This window comes from Penicillium psychrosexuale (assembly GCF_028828465.1).
Source record: "Penicillium psychrosexuale strain IBT 29551 chromosome Unknown utg000004l, whole genome shotgun sequence".
NCBI lineage: Eukaryota > Fungi > Ascomycota > Eurotiomycetes > Eurotiales > Aspergillaceae > Penicillium > Penicillium psychrosexuale.
This window is the reverse complement of record NW_026643189.1, coordinates 3,066,799-3,084,818: the sequence shown is the minus strand read 5'-3', so window position 1 is coordinate 3,084,818 and position 18,020 is coordinate 3,066,799. Positions and strand designations below refer to the sequence as shown.

The 18,020-nt window shown below is 47.5% G+C and overlaps 9 protein-coding genes across 9 annotated transcripts; 5 read left to right on the top strand and 4 right to left on the bottom strand.

The window, feature by feature from the left end:
- Positions 1-428: 428 nt before the first annotated feature.
- N7518_007002 (DUF3431 domain-containing protein) lies at positions 429-992 on the bottom strand (the record flags this gene model as incomplete). The annotated part of the gene is made up of 1 exon (XM_057187929.1): positions 429-992. The coding sequence occupies one exon, from the start codon at positions 990-992 to the stop codon at positions 429-431; it is 564 nt and encodes a 187-aa protein (XP_057039632.1).
- A 1,289-nt stretch (positions 993-2,281) lies between these two features.
- Positions 2,282-2,943, top strand: N7518_007001 (uncharacterized protein; the record flags this gene model as incomplete). Its single annotated transcript, XM_057187928.1, has 2 exons — positions 2,282-2,686; positions 2,815-2,943. The coding sequence occupies 2 exons, from the start codon at positions 2,282-2,284 to the stop codon at positions 2,941-2,943; spliced, it is 534 nt and encodes a 177-aa protein (XP_057039631.1).
- Positions 2,944-3,343: 400 nt separating this feature from the next.
- On the bottom strand, positions 3,344-5,085 carry N7518_007000 (uncharacterized protein; the record flags this gene model as incomplete). The annotated part of the gene is made up of 2 exons (XM_057187927.1): positions 3,344-4,384; positions 4,444-5,085. 2 exons carry the CDS (start codon positions 5,083-5,085, stop codon positions 3,344-3,346), a joined length of 1,683 nt encoding a protein of 560 aa, XP_057039630.1.
- A 700-nt stretch (positions 5,086-5,785) lies between these two features.
- N7518_006999 (uncharacterized protein) lies at positions 5,786-6,954 on the bottom strand (the record flags this gene model as incomplete). Its single annotated transcript, XM_057187926.1, has 3 exons — positions 5,786-6,076; positions 6,156-6,642; positions 6,710-6,954. Coding segments are annotated over 3 exons (1,023 nt in total), but the record flags the coding sequence as incomplete, so codon positions are not given.
- Positions 6,955-7,806: 852 nt separating this feature from the next.
- Positions 7,807-9,492, bottom strand: N7518_006998 (flavin monoamine oxidase family protein; the record flags this gene model as incomplete). The annotated part of the gene is made up of 2 exons (XM_057187925.1): positions 7,807-9,110; positions 9,177-9,492. 2 exons carry the CDS (start codon positions 9,490-9,492, stop codon positions 7,807-7,809), a joined length of 1,620 nt encoding a protein of 539 aa, XP_057039628.1.
- A 2,184-nt stretch (positions 9,493-11,676) lies between these two features.
- N7518_006997 (uncharacterized protein) lies at positions 11,677-13,281 on the top strand (the record flags this gene model as incomplete). The annotated part of the gene is made up of 1 exon (XM_057187924.1): positions 11,677-13,281. The coding sequence occupies one exon, from the start codon at positions 11,677-11,679 to the stop codon at positions 13,279-13,281; it is 1,605 nt and encodes a 534-aa protein (XP_057039627.1).
- A 1,026-nt stretch (positions 13,282-14,307) lies between these two features.
- On the top strand, positions 14,308-15,460 carry N7518_006996 (glycoside hydrolase family 16 protein; the record flags this gene model as incomplete). Its single annotated transcript, XM_057187923.1, has 3 exons — positions 14,308-14,398; positions 14,454-14,728; positions 14,801-15,460. 3 exons carry the CDS (start codon positions 14,308-14,310, stop codon positions 15,458-15,460), a joined length of 1,026 nt encoding a protein of 341 aa, XP_057039626.1.
- A 738-nt stretch (positions 15,461-16,198) lies between these two features.
- Positions 16,199-16,689, top strand: N7518_006995 (uncharacterized protein; the record flags this gene model as incomplete). The annotated part of the gene is given in 4 exon segments (XM_057187922.1): positions 16,199-16,247; positions 16,264-16,306; positions 16,365-16,503; positions 16,570-16,689. 4 exon segments carry the CDS (start codon positions 16,199-16,201, stop codon positions 16,687-16,689), a joined length of 351 nt encoding a protein of 116 aa, XP_057039625.1.
- A 172-nt stretch (positions 16,690-16,861) lies between these two features.
- Positions 16,862-17,282, top strand: N7518_006994 (uncharacterized protein; the record flags this gene model as incomplete). Its single annotated transcript, XM_057187921.1, has 2 exons — positions 16,862-17,071; positions 17,127-17,282. The coding sequence occupies 2 exons, from the start codon at positions 16,862-16,864 to the stop codon at positions 17,280-17,282; spliced, it is 366 nt and encodes a 121-aa protein (XP_057039624.1).
- Between the last annotated feature and the right edge of the window lie 738 nt (positions 17,283-18,020).

The window sequence follows — 18,020 nt, the reverse complement described above, 5'->3', positions numbered from 1 at the left end:
GTGCTGTCCCTGATCGTATTTCGCTTGATATGACGAGTGTACACAATTAGATCCGTAAGCCAAACTACAGTTACTCCATAAGCCCAGCCCATAAACTAGATGGTAAACCTCCGAATAAAAATAGCCTGTATCAAAGAAAGAATGACGATTTGAGTTTAAGCGTAAAAAGAGTCATATGTTGGAGAATTTACCTCAATCAATAATCCAGCTGCTTCTTTTATATTGCCGCAACTGCCGTGAGAGTTTTGCCTGATGGTAAAGGCCCACACTATTTAGAGAGGTAAGTCTGAATCATGTTTAAGTCACGTTAATTCCCACTTACCCATCCATAGTTATCGCACCGGCATTGCTCGTAGAGAGGGCAACTAAAAACGAAAACATAGTCGTTAGTATCCCATAGTAAGCAATGACTGTCTCTCAGAAGACACTTACTGAATCCCCTCCATACCGAACACCACATGCCACAAAGTTTCAAACACCCACCCGACACCGTAGTCATCAACAAGCGGCACACTCTTCTCATTCACCCAGTTTAGCATACGGATATAATCACTTTTGGGTCGCTGCCAGATGCGTGCTCGGCTGACCGCAAACTGAGCACAGCAGATACCCCCAATGTGTTCCGGAACTTGCGCATCTTCCCCAAATATGTCTTTATATATAGTTGGAAAATTTGCACGTGCATCATTCTTGTCAATGTCTGCTTGCGTGGGATTATTGGGATTGACATGAGTCGGACAGCCTGGGTTATTCGTACAGCGCAGGTTCAAATATCCCATCGCATCCACGGCTTCGCGGCGCAGGCTATGCAAAACGCTGCTTGTGTGGGGGCCAAACAGATCGTTGTGCCACTGTTCGGGGTTGGCATGGAGGAAAATCGAGTACTCGGGGAGCTCGTCGTATAGGTCGACAATGAACGAAAGATAGGCCGAGGCTTCCCGGCCGCGAGAAGAGTGTGCGACGAGTAGTTCTGTCTCGGGCTTCTTGTCCATAGTGTAAATAAACGGAGTGTTGTCGATACTGGCCATGGGCATTCAATTAGTGTGGTTTCTTATAACCTTGAGACTTGTTTACTTACTGTGTTTGAAGATAATCACGAAGCCATCTCAAGTCATCTGAGCGTGTCTTTGACATTACCAAAGCGACCTTTGTGGTGGTTGCATTGTAGCTTTGGGTTTTCTTAACCAGTTCATTTAACGCCGCGGTCCTTTCTGCCTCTTCTGATTGTTCTACTGATATTAGCATGGAGCCATACCAAGCTTCATAGTGTTTCGTACTCGTGTCCAGAGCTCCATCCGCAATTTGGACTGAGCGATAAGCATCCAAGCGACAGAACTTCAGAATCAGGAGAACTGCGCAGCCAAATATCATGAGTCCTGATAATATGGGCTGATGTCTGATCCATGAGATTATCGATCTCTTGAGTCGTGCTGGATATACACGACTCTCAGACCTGCTGTGACTGAAATTATCGCTCTTCATTCTGAAACTGATATGCCGTCAAGAATTAAAGTGGGAGAAAGAGAAATTATTCTGGTTTCTGGGTGTGCGACCTGGCTTCAGACCGTAGTTTTCGCGGCCGGGTTTGCAACATGTGTGAGGCTATGACCCCCCTTACGTGGGAAGGTTGTGCTATCTCAATCCATCGAACTTACTCAGGAGGTGGACGTAACCAATGCCTGGATCTCTACTTTATAAGCGTAGATTCCCACAGAGTATGCAAAGAGTAAGATATGACGACACAAACTGGTTGTGATGATGTAGGCCATGTATGATGTGCCATGTATGAACTTGATATCTCATTGGTCGCAATCACTTCATACATGGCTCGCCCTTGCATGGTGGGTGGTCCCTTGCCTTTGCTGTCGATATCTCTTACCGAACAATTCATGTACCCAGCAAAAGATTTTCGACCCATTTTTGTAGATGCCGTGGTCCCTCTTGAAAAAGCTAGGCTCGGTACCTGTATATTGTTGAAGATGAATGGGGCGTTATGTGCCTGATGTTGGTAAATGTCGAAACACCCGTAATCCCATCCCATCTGATGTGAAGTTCACGCGGAGTATGTACTAAATATTGCTGACACTCAAGGCAACAGCCATAAAACAACATCCAACCGATGCCTCTGGGTTACAAACTACGCAAACACGCTAATTATGTGCATAACTCTGCTGACTTTGTAGTTTTATGAACGCCAAGACCTGATTTATGCAAAACCTGGGTCCAACCAAATTGGGCTTGATTTCCTATCTGGTACTGTTACTCCACTCCGCCGTCCGCTATGAATACTTCTATATCCATATCCAAGCCGGCGGTATCACCGACAGGCCCCTCTGGTGCTTTTATGGTCGAGTTGCTGATCTACAACGGGTCGCCTTTCAAAAATCACTGGGCGTACTTTGTTCGGTCGCACGCAGACCCTGATATCGGCGTAAAGATACACGCGACCGGCAATGTGAGAAGTGGCTTCGAGTTTGAAATTAAGCGCAGTGAAAACCTGCAAACAACCGACGACATTCCATCGACAAGGGTCCCGCTGCAATGGGTCGACGCAGATTACTTTGATGAGGAGGCGATGCTTAACGACGGAGAATACAAAATCGACAATGCACCTGTCTGTCGCTTCGAGAGGAGCGCTTACGAGGTCAAAGCTCCAGGGAAAAGTCTGAACACGATCAGTGATGGGGTGAGTGCATCCCTAACCCAGCGCCTAGACTGCATGCTATGGGTGTCTTCTCTTTGGGCACACTTTCGAGAATATATACATGGCTCTTTTTTTACTTCACTAGGATATGGCTAATTCTGATGTCCTAGCCCAAACCAGGTAGGAAAGTTATTCAGAGGGATTGTCAGACATGGATTGTCGAGTCTGCAGATCAACTTCACCGTGACAACATTTTGAGCATTGAGGTTGTCACTTATCTTCACACAATTAAGCAGTGATGATGGGTTCCACCAGTCGTTGAGCCGGGTCTCTTTTCAAAGACACTCGACTCGGTACATGCGACCACTTTCGGTTAATGTGAGCTTGCTGGCCCGGCTGATTACTAGGGAGGCGGAAGAACAAAGCGCTTCTACAAGAAGAATCATTGCTCTTTTGGAAAGCAATGCATTTTCAGCCAAATTATTTTACACTGGAGACGAATGTGTCTTTCTTCAGTGGCTCTGAGCAGTTCTAGCTCAGTAACATTTTTGAATTCATAGCCGCCCTAACGCAAAAAAAGAAGCTTGAAACCGGGCAGTATTCGTTCCAAGGTGCTCTCATTTTGACGTCAGGTTCATGGTGAATAGGGTATCATACAGGAGGACATATCACAGGATTTAATCCCTAACAAAAAGCAAATCATGACCACAAAATATTGAGTTTCGCAAGACCGCGCTTCGGCTTCGGCATCGGCTCCGGATTTTTGTGCCAGCTTTCGATGAAAGGCCGAATGGGAATTTCCGCCAGCGGGATGATCTTCGTCTTTGCCCAGAATTTGTAGGCAAAATACACAATAACGATGAACGGCAGGTTGAAATAAGTCGAAACAAAGGTTGCAGTATTCCAATGGCCCCGCATAAATGTCGAAAACCCTCCGGTGAAGAACAAAATAATGTATATGATCAAGGAGACCCATGTTATGTATGGCTGAAAAGGTGCTGCCCACGGGAGCTCCTTGAAGCGATCGATTCCCTGCTTCTTGCATCCGTAGTAGAATCTAAGATAAACAATGCAGATGCACATCAAGTTCACTAGAGTAGAGATCGAGACAAGGTTCTGCAGCCATGTGAATACCGTACTGGCCGAACTGGAAAGACTCATATATCCGAGTGCCATGAAAACGCCATAGAGTGAGACTGCAACCCAAGGGATACCAAATCGGTTGATACGCTTGAAGACAGCAGGGGCGTGACCCTGGGTCGCCATGCCGTATAGGATTCTGGAACCACCCAAGATATTGCTGTTTCCGGAGGACCATGCTGACGTGAGAACAACTGCGTTGATAATCGAGGGAACAACCTTGATACCAGCATGGCGAGCTGCGATAACGAAAGGGGACTGCGAGGCTGTTCCGGACGAACCCAGAAGATTCGGATCGGCAGACGAAACAACTAGACCGACCATGAAGATTGTCACCACGTAGAAGAGCAAAATTCGGATGAAGATACGTCTGGCGGCCATAGGGATAGCTTGACGAGGATTTCGCGTCTCGGCTGCAGCGAGGGTGAAGTTTTCGATACCAGAGTAAGCGAAGAGAGCGTTGTCGAATGTTTTCCAGAATCCTAAAAATCGGCCGAGGGACCCGCCCACTCCCAGGTACTGGATGAAGGGGCCATAAGGGGCTTTCCAGTAGGCAAATCCGATGGACGTCTTATCCGGGCCTCCTCCACAGGTAATCACCTGTCAAGATGGATTAGCACGCAAAATAAACATATTCCCAGCCTGAAGAGCGTAATCACCAAAGCCATGATGTTGATGCCTATGATGAGCATAATTTTGAGGATCGAAAAGCCAAACTCGAGCTCTCCGTACACGCGAACAAAGACAAACGCGGTCGAAAGCATGAGGGCTCCAAGCACAGTAATCCATATTGCGTTGTTGACAGTGATCCAGAATTCGATAATAACAGCCGCAGCGACAATTTCCGACGGAATTGACACAGTGTAGGAGTATACTTGGTTCCACCCGTTGGCGAACGCGAGCGCGGGGTCACAGAAGACCTCTGCGTATCGAATAACACCGCCATTGAGAGGTGCCAGGGCTCCCATTTCACCAACGCCGAAGACGACACTCGCAACCGTAGCGCCAATAATTGTGTACGCCAAGAACGCACCCAGTGGTCCAGCTTCCACAATGGCACGGCCCGAACTGAGGAAAATACCCGTCCCCACCGTGCCGGCGAGGGCAATCATCTGAATGTGTCGCTCATGAAGACCCTGTCTGAACTGGTGAATCTCCTTGAGCTGGCCTGCGGCATTTTCTATATCGCCAGTTTCTTTCATTTCCCCGTCTTCGTAGTGAGGAACTTTCGGGTTAGATGCAATTGGGGTGTTAATGCCATGGTCGTCCTTCAGAACGTGGTTCGTCTTATAGTGTGACATTGAAAACCCCGTGGCGTGTCACAAAATCTTTGCAGAAGAGAAGACATCAGCTAATGAATAGTTTTACACATAACTAATTCTTGCAATTGCGCACATTGTGGCTCCGGGCATGGTCAGTTGAAGAATAACAGCTACTTGGAAAAGGCCAATTTCCAATACATATCGTGTTGTTGGCTAAGGGCCGATTTCCCCTTTACAACGCGGCTTTCGCGTAAAATGAAAAAAGAAAGAAGTAAAACTCTTTTCAGCGGGGTTTGAATAGGGCATGTATTTACTCCGTGGGTGCCCAGATGTGGAGCGGAGTGGGTCACGCGACTTGCAATCACGTGCTTAACGTCTTTCTCCTGAAGAATTAAAGAGAACGTGTGTGGGTTGTTAGAGTGGGCAGTCTAGTTAATGAGCTAGAGATATATTTTACATCTCAATTCAGCGGTCTAGCATGGTCATGTCAAGCCTCAGTGATGCAGGAACAGCTCTTGGAATATTGCGGTTAGGGCACCGGCAACAAGTTAATTAATCTAGCTTTTAGTATTACATACAACATACTGTAACCAGGCATTAACCTAGCATTCAAGTGGCAAGGTGGACACAAGCTATACGGAATCCATAATTTCAAGTAAGCCCACTCTCGAGCCTCCAGGCCAGGAGCTTGGGCGATAGATGCTACTTTGGCGCCCCCGTTTACTTTCTCTTCGTCCCATCACAGATCCACAGACCCTTCGTCTTCCGATGTTAGCTGCTGAAAGTGTGTTTGAGAGTGACGACGCTTTAGAGCGCCCGGCCGTAATCGATTGGTTGACCCTTGATGTTGTGTATGTGCCTGTTGCCTTGCTTCGGCGCTTGAGAGAAAATCGCAAAGCTGCTTTGACGTAATAAGAACTTCGCGGTCGAGATCCACATGGCCTGGTGTGAGCTCATCCGTCGCGAAGTCCCTGAGGGATAGTCGTAGCGCAGTTGCCGCAGTTGGGAATCCAGAGTCCGTCCGGAAGGCCTACTCGTAGGTCAACGTCCGATCATCGGTTGTATGTCTTTTTTGTTCTTTTCTTTTTCCGCACTAGAGAGGAGTGTACCTGTGCTTCTATAACGGTGGCCGCACGAAACTCTTCCACGCCATCTACCGTTGTATACTCCGGTCGCCACATAGTAACAGTTGCTCTCTTAGATCCTTTATAATCAATATCGAAGGCAAGTACCGCATTCACACTCCCATTAGTGTTTAAGATATACTCATCCGCTAAGTGGGGAACCTGCCGGCTTTTTTGTGCATAGCACACCTCCACAATTACACCGGGATAGTGTGCTTGGCGGTGCCCAAATGAGGCATCTGGTTCCCGTCTTGAATAAGTCTGTTCACCATTATATGTATCTTCGGGTATTAAAATTCGAGATGTGGCAAAATACTCGACTTCCTTAGCGAAATCGGAGAGAGGTCCGTTGCCCTGTTGGTATTGCCTTAACTGTCTTGATATTTCGTCGGCTATTCTTGCGCAAAACGTATCATGGAGAGGACTTGGCATTCGGATTGTCAAGCAGCAGCGACAGGGGTCGTAATCGTATCTATGATTATTCCACTTGAGCACATCCGGCCTTTGGCCTTTGATGTCAAAAAGCTAGTAGTACTAACCTTACTTTATCTTCCACGTAGTTTCGAAGGGATTCATCGACATCCAACGCACTTAAAACTTGTGCATAGTCGTCTGGTCTTAGTCGACGTTGCCACCAGGATCCTGGCCGGTGGCCTGCACGATGGAGTCGTAAACAATTCATCACGCTTTGGGCGCTTCTCGACAAGGGCTGTAGGTGGCGATATAAGAGGTTCAAGGACACTCCCTGGTGGACTGATGTCAGCTGCCATGAGAGATACAGATACTAGTATCAGAATGTAGTTTGTTATGAGATGAGTTAGTCACGCGTGGGTGTCAAAACATGAGCATGTGTACAAAGGTGTATAGCGGCCAACAGTCGGGTGCCTGATTTTAATGGTTTTATGGCCTAATTAGGACTAGCTCCTACCAGTTTTAAACCGGCAGGAAATTAGAATATTTGAATTACCATGACAGATCTCCTACAAAGTTCTTGAGAACGCCCCCTCAAATACAACTCCGTATTTTTGATCGATCTTAGGCGCTGAGGCCCTCCAACCATATGAATCTCGCACTTTCTCAGAGAAAAGCTGATGGCGCCACTGACACTAAGGCCCAAAACGTCTGGAAAGCCAAGCCTGGATTTCAACACAAAGTGCCCATTCCTACCGGCTGTATAAACTTCAAACTCTCCTTATCCTCTGGCTCCGGTATGGCGAAGTGCCCTCAGGCGGGTTACGCTTTCGATAACTGCGATAGGAGGCGGTGATCGGAAACTTTAATGCGTACTTACAAAAGATGGTATTGAGCGGTGTCAAAGGCGGTCTAAAACTGCTAGGAGCTAGTCCCAATTAGGCCATAAAACCATTAAAATCAGGCATCCGACTGTTGGCCGCTATACACCTGCGTAGCATGTGACCTAGCAGGCGGTGTGTTTATTAAAGATGGAAGTCACATCGTCTCCCAGTACGCTGTCATCATATATCAGTAAACAGTAAAAGGGATGTGGAATATGTTCCAATGACTTCCTGTTGAGTTCATTTATTTGACATGGATTGGATATACAAAGATTTCCGAGTGCAACCACTCAATGAAACCTGTGTCTAATAATTAACCGAAATATGACCAAGTAGATTGTTCAACCTGAGTCTCCTCGTTTCAAACTGATGGCATCAAGACCATCATATTGAATGCCAAAGCCCTCGAGCAGATTGGTTGCAGCGGTTTCACCCGACTTATAGGCACCATGGACGCAGCCATTACCAACAATAGTACAATGCTCACCGGCGAACTGCAAGCGACTGGATTTGTGGTTTTTCAACGCATCAACCAGCAGCTGCGGCTCATCTCCAACCTTGTCGGCGGAGTAAGTCCCATACCCAGCCAGTGGGTCCTGGGTCCAATGTGTAGTTTCAACATTAATCAGGCTAGGCAAAGCCTTGTAAGGTTCTGTACGGAATATCTTGAAAAGCGGTTCAAAAAATAGATATATCTCCTTCGGATCTTGCATGTTCTCGATGCGCTGCGTCAGAGGTTCGGCAATCTGTACGCACAGCTCTTTGCTGCCCGTCATAATCCATAAATTGATTGTCACGGTGGCGTAATTTAGGATATTATCATTCTCCCCGATGGAGTTTATACTGGGGCTGGACTCCATGGATGATGATGACCCGGATGAAGTGTCCGTTTCCTCTGATGGAGATGGGTAGAAGACAAACTGGTCATTCTCCTTTGACCAGAAGACTTCGGCGAATTCGAAAAACACTTTGCCCAAGGCGCCGTAGCTGCACCTGGACATGCCCTCTTGGATGTCACTCGGCAAGGGCGGGTTGAACGAGATGAGGTTGTGGTGGTAGACCCCCAGTGGGCTAGTCATGACAACCGCATCGCCCTGGATGAACCCGACTTCTCCAGCAGCATCCTTGTACCGGATTCGAGCTGGCGCCGTCCCGTGTTCGTTCCACTCCACGTCCTCGACGTGGTGGTTGAGTCTAATGATGTTTCGATCGCTTCGGAGCGTCTCCGCAGTCCAGTTCACGATCCGATCATAGCCACCCTTCATATATACATTGCGTTCAGTGATGAAGTAAGAAAGATGTTTGGACGATGCTTGGTCCGTACTAGTGCCGATCCACAATTCTACCTCGCGGATAGCCTGTGGAGCCCACTCACGCTCATCTTCGGTGATGAGCTGGTGCTGGAGAACGAATTCTCTCGCGAATTCCTGGACTGGACGATCCTCAGCCTCCGGGTTAGTTTCGTAGAACCACTCGCAATAATCAGCGAACTCGTCTGCAACTTTCTTAGCTTTGAACTGGGATCCAGTTCGGCCGTCTCTGGTGAAGTATAGAGGAACGCCATCGTCATAATAATATGGGATAGATAGCTGGGGAATGAGTTTCACCAGGCTGTTCTGGGAAGTTTCATGCATCCAAGCGGCACCTATTGACTATCAGCACAGTCCCCCCCTGTTTCAACCTCGATTTCGGGTTTGTGTCATTATCTTACCAATATCTCGGACATGGTCACCCTTTCGGCTTGTCAAAATTCTTCCACCAATGCGATCGCGTGCTTCTAATACCACCACTTCACAGCCATGGCGGTGCAGAACAGCCGCGGCATGCAGACCAGAAACTCCAGCGCCCACCACAATCACCTTCTTGCGCTCCGACCTCGCTGCGTGTGTTCCCTCGATCAACTCCCTCGGAGTCTTATCGAGCGCAGCCAGGTCGGAGCAACAATTACTCGGTTTTATGGGATTAATGCCCGTGATGGGAGAAGAAAGGTGGAAAGATTGAGCCATGCTGAGCTGACAAGTTGACATTCGATGAAGTTATTGAGTAAACAAGGATCATGTTGAAAAGAAGTTGAGGGGCGTTGGGCTGTGCTATCGTGGTGGATAGCGACCACTGGAGACTGTAGTATTATTGGCTATCTACCAGACTTCAAGGTTCCACGGTTATTATCGCGTGCATAAAGATTAGTGGAATAAACTCTTCTGGTTACATGGATGGTTCTGAATTGTATACGGAAAGTTTTATAGTTTGCAGGTCTAACCAGACATTTATAGACATCTCTAACGACGTTTTAGAGAATATTGAGCAGCACTAAAAAGATCACGTAGTAGAATCGTAATGATAACGATTGTTCAAGTCCGTATCACCAAGTATGAAGGCTGTATAAGCAAGCAGTTTACTGTTCCGTTTCTATATGAATGACTGCAGTTGATCTATCGAAGCAATCGTCTTCCCAGTACCCGTCATGTGCAATAAACGTCTTAGCTCATTGGTGTCTCATTTTTTTGATAAGATCCATTCCTCTCAATTTAGTATTGAATCAACCAAAGTTGACCTTGTATACTTTAGATGATATTTTCCGTTTAGCTACTCCGTAGTTCGAGGGTGAAAGAAATCCAAATGATCGAAATATCATGCCCAAGTAAGTACCTTTTGTATGGGCACACCATACAAAGAATACTTAAACTTTTGCAGGTGAAAATTATGAACCGCCCCATCCGCAGGTGGGGCTGGGAGAGACAGTTCAAATTCTATGGAGAAGGCGGAGATCTGAGCGGTGACATAAAAGCCCCTGGTGGTATATACACTGAAATGAGCTATGAGGGGAAACAAACCTGCAAGTGCCGGGTGAATTGGGGCAATTGTTCTTCGATATTCATCTTCTTCAAAAAATGATTTTCTCGTGATCTTCCCAAATCTGGCCGGACCCGCATCTTATCCGCATGTACCCGCATTCGACCTGCAAAGGCGTGGCGGGAATTGCCCACGTGAGTTCCAATCAGATCGGCTATGCAGATAACGAGCTCGGGAGGTAAAGTCTGTGAATGGGTTCAACCATTTACGTTGCCGTGGAGAATGCGGCTTTTCCGCACGGATCCCGGATTAGGGTTTTGGAGATTGGGAGAAGTAGGGTTCGTTTAAAAGTAAACTGTTAATACGAAAGAAGAGAGAAAGGTGCTCCGTAAACAACATTCCAATGTGGAGAGGGGGCGCGTGACTCAAGGCTGACTTCCCAACTGCCTTCCTAATTAGTCACGTACCCCGAGCACTTGCTTACACAAATATATTCCCGGTTTGCCTTCACGAACTGGCCAGGTGATTCTACATTATTACACAAGAGTCTTACATATCAGACCTTTGAGAATCATGTTCACTTGTACTTTTTACCAGCAAGCTGAACATTAACAAAAAAAGCTTCAAAAGCGATGCGTACCACTCCATTGAACATGATTTGAATGTGAGACCTGTACGGAGTACTCCGTAGCCGCGATATATATAGACCCATATAAAGCAGACGTAATATAGCAACATATCGTAAGCGATATTTTGAAAAAGCCATATGTATATCACCGTGCTACTTAAGGACATTAAACAGGTTGGTTGCCTTAATATTACTCCAATGTTGTCCTAAGGTTTCATTTAGAAAAGACTAGAGACAAATGAATGATACGATAGAAAAGCAAATTAGATACCAAGTGATCTCTATACAGGAACTTTAGAGCTCTTCTTTTGTCTAGAACACGTAACAAATAGCATAGACCTGTTATATAGGAGAAAGTTCAAAAAATAAAAACCATTCTAAGTTGACAAGTTGACATTCAAGCTTGAAGTTTTGATCACACGACCAGAAGTTGAGAGATCTGGGGCTGCAATAAGCCATCAGGGTACGAAATACACGGCAGCTTTCTAAAATGGCCTTGTTATCTCCTCGGTCCTACCTTCCAAAGAACATAACATATGTATATAAACCAAACAACAAAACGAAGAGAACTACATCGAATTTTATAGCCCTGAAATGCTTGGCCCATGCTTATCTCGGGCAGGAGCCCCACATGCAAATCGAAAATTCTTGCTCTCACATTTTTCCCTTTTCTTTCTTCTTCCCCCATCATAGAGGCTGATACGCTCTATTTTTCCTCTCGATAACATGTCTCCAGCATGAATCACTCGCCAGGTCGGGTTTTAATCAGATTCCGATTTTAAATTCAGAAATGGAAGAGGACCTGCAGCTCAATGGCACCGAGCGCATCTGCGTTGGCGGGGAGATCACATTAATCCCCTCGCCCACCAACTCTCCAAATGACCCACTCAATTGGAGCATCTGGAGACGGTACTGGCATTCATTCCTGGTCCTTGTGTTTGTTGCCCTGACCGCGGCAACCGCCAACGATGCCGGCAACGCTGGGAACGGGATGAACGCCGATCTAGGTATCACGTGGGACCAGATCAACATCGCCGCAGGCGTCTTGTTTGTCGGCATTGGATACACAACGTTGCTCCTCGGCCCAGCACCTTTCCTGTATGGAAGACGTATCTCCTATCTGATTTGTCTGGTGTTTTCCATCATTGGCTCCATCGGGCTAGCCTGCACACAAAATGTCGGGGACAACATCTGGAGCCAACTTTTCGTGGGCGCCTCCGAATCCTGCGCGGAGGCCCTTGCCCAGCTGTCTCTTTCAGATCTGTTCTTCCAGCATCAAAGAGGCCTGGTCCTGGGATTGTACGTTCTTGCCACGAGTATCGGTACATTCACGGGACCCATTGTGTCCAGCTTCATCACCGACTCTTACCTGGGGTGGAGATGGGTGGGTTGGTTTGCTGCCATCATATCCGGGGGCTTGATCGTTATCTTTTACTTCACATTAGAGGAAACATTCTTCGATCGGAACAACCCTATTCGCGGGCATGATGCGCCTTCTATCAACGCTGAGTCCACGTCGAATGACCTCCCCCTGGAGAAAAAGGATAAACCAACTGCCAGCGTACAGCGGGCGCCCTCCGACGGTGAACTTGACGAAGAATGCGGCCAGGAGAAAGGAAAGACGTATTTCCAGCGCATTGCCCTGATCACGCCATCGCCAACCCTGGTCGGGACCGGCTTCAAGCAGTATTGCCATCGCCTGTTGCACACACTGGGCGTCTTCACCTTCCCGGCAGTCCTCTATTCGGGTCTTCAATGGGGTGCCCAAGATGCCTGGCTGACCTTCTACCTAACCGTTGAAGCAGACAATTGGTACGAGGCACCCTGGAACTACAGCGACGCTGCAGTGGGCATCATGAACGTGCCGACCCTGATCGGGTCAGTTCTCGGCTGCATTTACGGTGGATGGTTCTCCGACTTCTTCGTCATGTGGATGGCCAAGCGAAACAAGGGCGTCTTTGAGGCTGAGCAGCGTCTCTGGCTCCTGTTGCCTGTTGCGTTCATCGGTCCTGCTGGCCTCATGCTATTCGGCATCGGTTCGGATAAAGGCTGGGACTGGCATCTGCCGTATTTGGGACTAGGATTCATTGGTTTCGGCTGGGGTTGTGCAGGCGACCTGAGCATGGCGTATCTCATGGATGCGTACCCAGATATGGTGTTGGAGGGTATGGTCGGTGTCTCTGTCATTAACAACACTATTGGTTGTATCTTCACATTCACTGCCCAGAATTGGTTGGATGCGCAGAGTCTTGCGCAGGTTTTCATTGCGATTGGCGTCTTGAGCTTCTGCTTTATTATGACGACTGTCCCGATGATCTACTGGGGCAAGAAGTGCCGGAAGATTACTCGGAAGCAGTACGAGGCTTTCCTGCTGGTCCGTGATGGACCTTCTTAGTTGAGGGTATATCTAGCTCGCCATTGTCATTCCTCGTTCATTTTGTCAATACATTACCATATTGTAATAATCTGTGTGTTTTGCGGACCCCCACCTACGCTGACAGAATTTGCCATTCCTGGTACCTGCACTAGCTGGCGGTTCTTGTTTTACGCTTGTGGGTCTGCAGTGGCGTTTGGTAGTAGGATAGTGAGGGAAAAGAACAGGAGAGTCCTTTTCATTTAGGACATCGTTGTCAATCGTATGAGGACCAACCATCTTGGTGGCCAAATCTTTGATAGGCCATGTCTGCCAATAATTTGAGATAAAACTCAGACATGGCGCAATTTGGGCATTTCTAATTCCCCACAGAGGAAAATAACCATCAGGCACTCACAATTGTCTGAATAGTAGTATGGTGCTTCACATCAAGTCAATGTGCGTAGGCCGTTCGTCTTCGATTTGGTCGGGACGCAATCGAAATGACGTGTCAACAACATATATCCTATTTCACGCAATAAATAATGCAGCACAGAAAAGAATATCGACTGAAACCCCAAGATGCTAGAGTCGGGGAAAATACTCTCGGGCGTACGTAGTCCTCCCGCTAGCTCCTAACTATCTGGGGCCAACTACGCAAGCTGCCCCGTCATCTCCCATCCAAGCTTTCTCCGGTGGATCGCCAATTAATTGCACGGCCACAACGAATATATGCCGATATTCTACAACATATACATCTCATATCGCCCGAGCCTGCTCCACTATGGTTCTTGTGCACGGAGCCAATCGCTATCCTCCGATGTGGTGGCTGGATGTATTTGCGTCGTGGTCGATGCGATGTTCCAAGGTTGGACCTATTGACGCACATCTAAGAATAAAAATAGCGGACCCAAGTTCATATATATCTTGCTCTCGCTTGTTCCTGAGACTAAATCCTAAATCCCACTGTTTATAATTCCTGGGGATTCGTTTGTTTTCTCAATCCTTGTCGATCGTTCTGTGCATTATTACTTCAGTCGTTCGCTCTATCGCTCTACAGACTTCAATATGGGTTTCCCGTCTTACTGCAAGTGGGTTGCTCTCGCCTTGGCTGCGACTGCGGCTGCGCAGACTACTACCAGCTGCGACCCTATGAATAGTATGGACTGTCTCATGTACTCCGCTGCGGACCCGCGCTGACAGTTTGTTTTCAGAGACTTGCCCAGCAGACACCGGTCTGAACAAGTACCGTCTCAACACCGACTTTACCGCTGGATCTCTAGGTCGCTGGAACACCACCGCCGGCACCGTAACCACCACCGACCTAGGCGCCAAGTTCACCATCACCGAACAGGGTGACGCGCCGACAATCGAAAGCGAGTTCTACATCTTCTTCGGCCATGTCGACGTCAAGATGAGAACCGCGAACGGCACCGGTATTGTCAGCACCTGGATCCTCGAGTCCGACGATCTCGACGAGATCGACTGGGTGAGTTCACCGGCATCAGACGCCACCAAGCCTCCAATCCCCTCAAATAGCAACCACTAACGCAATACACAGGAACAAATCAGTACCTGGGACACTGAAGCCGAAACCGACTACTTCGGAAAAGGCAACACAACCTCCTACGACCGCGGCACAACCGTAACAGTCTCAACCCCAGAAGAAACATTCCACACCTACTCAGTCGACTGGACCGCCGAGCGCATCGAGTGGCTCCTGGACGGCGTCGTCGTGCGCACACTCGAGTACGCCGATGCCGTCGACGGCACAAACTACCCCCAAACGCCCATGCGCATCCGCATCGGCATCTGGGCCGGCGGCGACCCAGATAACTCCGAGGGTACGATCGAGTGGGCCGGCGGCGAGACTGACTACACCGAAGGTCCGTTCTCGTTCTACGTTGAGTCGGTCAATATCATCAACTACACCCCGGCTTCCGCGTACAGGTACACCGATAAGACGGGCGACTACACCAGCATCAAGGCTACGAACGCTACTATCTCTACCAACTTGAGCTCGTCGAACTCTAGCTCCAGTGTCGCTTCCAGTAAGACTTCGTCTTCGGCTAAGGCTAGCTCGTCGTTGATTGCTTCTTCGTCGGCGTCGGCTTCTGCGGCGGCTTCTTCCATGAGTTATGTCTCTGCTGCCCCGGCTTACTATAGTTCTATCTTTGCTATGGCTGTGGGATCGGTCGTTGCTGGCTTGATGCAGTTTTAGATGGGTGTGTTGAGCATTTAATAGGTCTCGGTGGTTTGGTGATGAGACCTGGTCTATTGATATACGCATTATTGTTGCCTTCCAGTCATTCCTTTTGTGAATTGTCGGCCACTTAGTGCGGCCTGGCATGTCTTTTTTCGAAGTCTTTTTAGATGCTTTCTTGGATATTCTTTAGATATCTTCTCCCAGAAGCATAATTCGCAATATCTACAACATACGCAGTTAAAAGTCATGAAATGTGCAAACTGAATTTTTTATATACTATAACATGTGATTGCTCTGACTGTCTAGGGATATTGGTACATGCTATCCTTATTTCCTTCTGCGTTGAATCCGTACATACACTACATATATATATGAAGCTACAATGGAATCATACTGTTTTCTTCTGAGTTAAGGCATATGAAATTGAAAAGACAGAGACAAGAATTAGAAGGGGGCAGAGTCAGAAGACGGGATGATGCAGGGGTAGCCGCGTCAATGTTGACGACACACCGACCCAACTAACCTGAGATATCAATTTCCCAGCCTTAAACCTTTTCACTAGCGCGACAAATGAGGTCTCTACTAAGAGGATGCTTCAACGCTCGCTTGCATGCAAGAATAATCAGAATCCCGCCGGGGATAAATCCCGCCGATCGCATTCCTGGCAGAGCCTCACCGACGACAGCCTTCCAATTTGAGACCATCATCAACATTGGACCACCACCAAAGAGAAGCCCCGATCCTTTCCAATGCATGGATTCCCAATTATCGAAGCAGACTAGCCAGCCGAAGAAAAACTCAAGTATGTTCGAAGCTAGGCTGGGGCAGTTGTCCAAGTACATGGTTGGCAAGGAACCTTAGGTTTGTCAAGATCAAACAATTTCTTCTTATTCAAGTAAATAATAGCTTATAATCACAGAGACAAGAAATATGTCGCATTGAAAGTCTATATCCACAGCTTAGTATTTCACCGTGAGCGCTGCACACTTGGACATGGGATAATAACCGACCAGTGTGTACAACCTTGCATTCGGTATGCAGGAAATCCCATGCCTGGAGTAACTACTTCAGGATATATTTGACCATCTCCTCTGGGAATCTGTTCTCGGCATTCTTTCTCTGAGATCGAAGAGGCTGATATATGCGGGTTCTTGAAACAGTACGATATGTCTGCCAGATGGACCAGTGACTGTGAAAGAATCGAAGAATTGCCGAATATTCTCTCTCCCTGGATGGACACTTGACATGTGGGGAGCAATGTACTGGTAAAATGGGTGCACTCGTTTATTTCCTTGCCCTGTATAGATGTTCATTTTGGTAATTTATTAGTATGCGACGACGACAGCGAGAATGCCGAATTCAAGGGTATCGAGGACTCCAAGATGACCTCCCCATCCGCATGCAAGCAGATCTCGCATGACTGAACCATTTGTCTCTCGCGAGCTATCCTTCCGAAGGAGGGACCGCTCCGGCTTTGTGGTTTCGGTGAGGCTAGGATCGGGCCTGGGCCGTATGATTATCTTGCCATGCCGTGCCTATGCCATATTGCACGTCGGAGATAATGCTCGAGGTGCCGTGAGCTATCCGGTTGATATTGTTGTGTTGGGCTTGCGGTGCGTTTGGTCCGTATTCCGCTTCTCGTGGCTTCTTCTTGACACAAGTCCTGATTGTTTCAATATAGGCATGTGATCTCCTTCGTCTGAAGAGACTTTTCAGTGCTGATCACACTGCCGAAGATTTGTATGAAGCAGCCCATCTTGCGGGGTCGATTGCTGTGCTGGGTCTGCCGCCTGCTGCATTTCTGGCGCTTAATCCTGAGGTGGTGGCTCACTTCTAGGATGAAGATGGTACGTGTGAGATTGCTTGATAGATTTGGTATCTGACAAGACTTGTTGCTGATTTGATTATCTAGGGAAATGGAAGAACATTGTCTCCCCATTCCTGAGATGGGCTCGCTTGAGTCGTTGGGCGGTCAGATGGAACTATCTATTTGCCTCTTTCCTTTGTTCTTTCCTTTCCAAGGTTCTTTCCTTTTTGGGGTTGTTTACCACTTTGGCTAAGCGAGAAGTTCGACTTTTGCAGTGTTTGCAGTAGGGCCAGGTATATAAACAGGCTGATTCCCACTTCTGCACTTACTTTTTCTCTCTCTCTTCATCATTTTTAATCAACTCAACCACATCGCAGGCGCAATCCATCCAACATGCCTGCCACCTGTCGTGTCCATCATCCATCACATGACTTGTCTGTTCTTACTATATCTTTTTTTTCATAACTTACATTCATCCTTCGGACATCCTATCCACATCACAAGCATCCATTCATGGCACCTGTCATGTTCATCATCCTTCAGACAACTCAGCCATATCACGAGAATCCTTCAACGTGCCTGGCATCTATTGTGCCCATCATCCATCAGTGACTTGTATGTTCTTGCTGTCTCTTTTTCTCATATACTTACATTCATCCTTCAGACAACCCAACTACATTCTCCTTCCACCTTCCACCTTCTACTTTATGAGGTTTGTTTCTTGTCTATATTGTCACCTATTCTTCATCTTCCCTCGTCGTATTACCC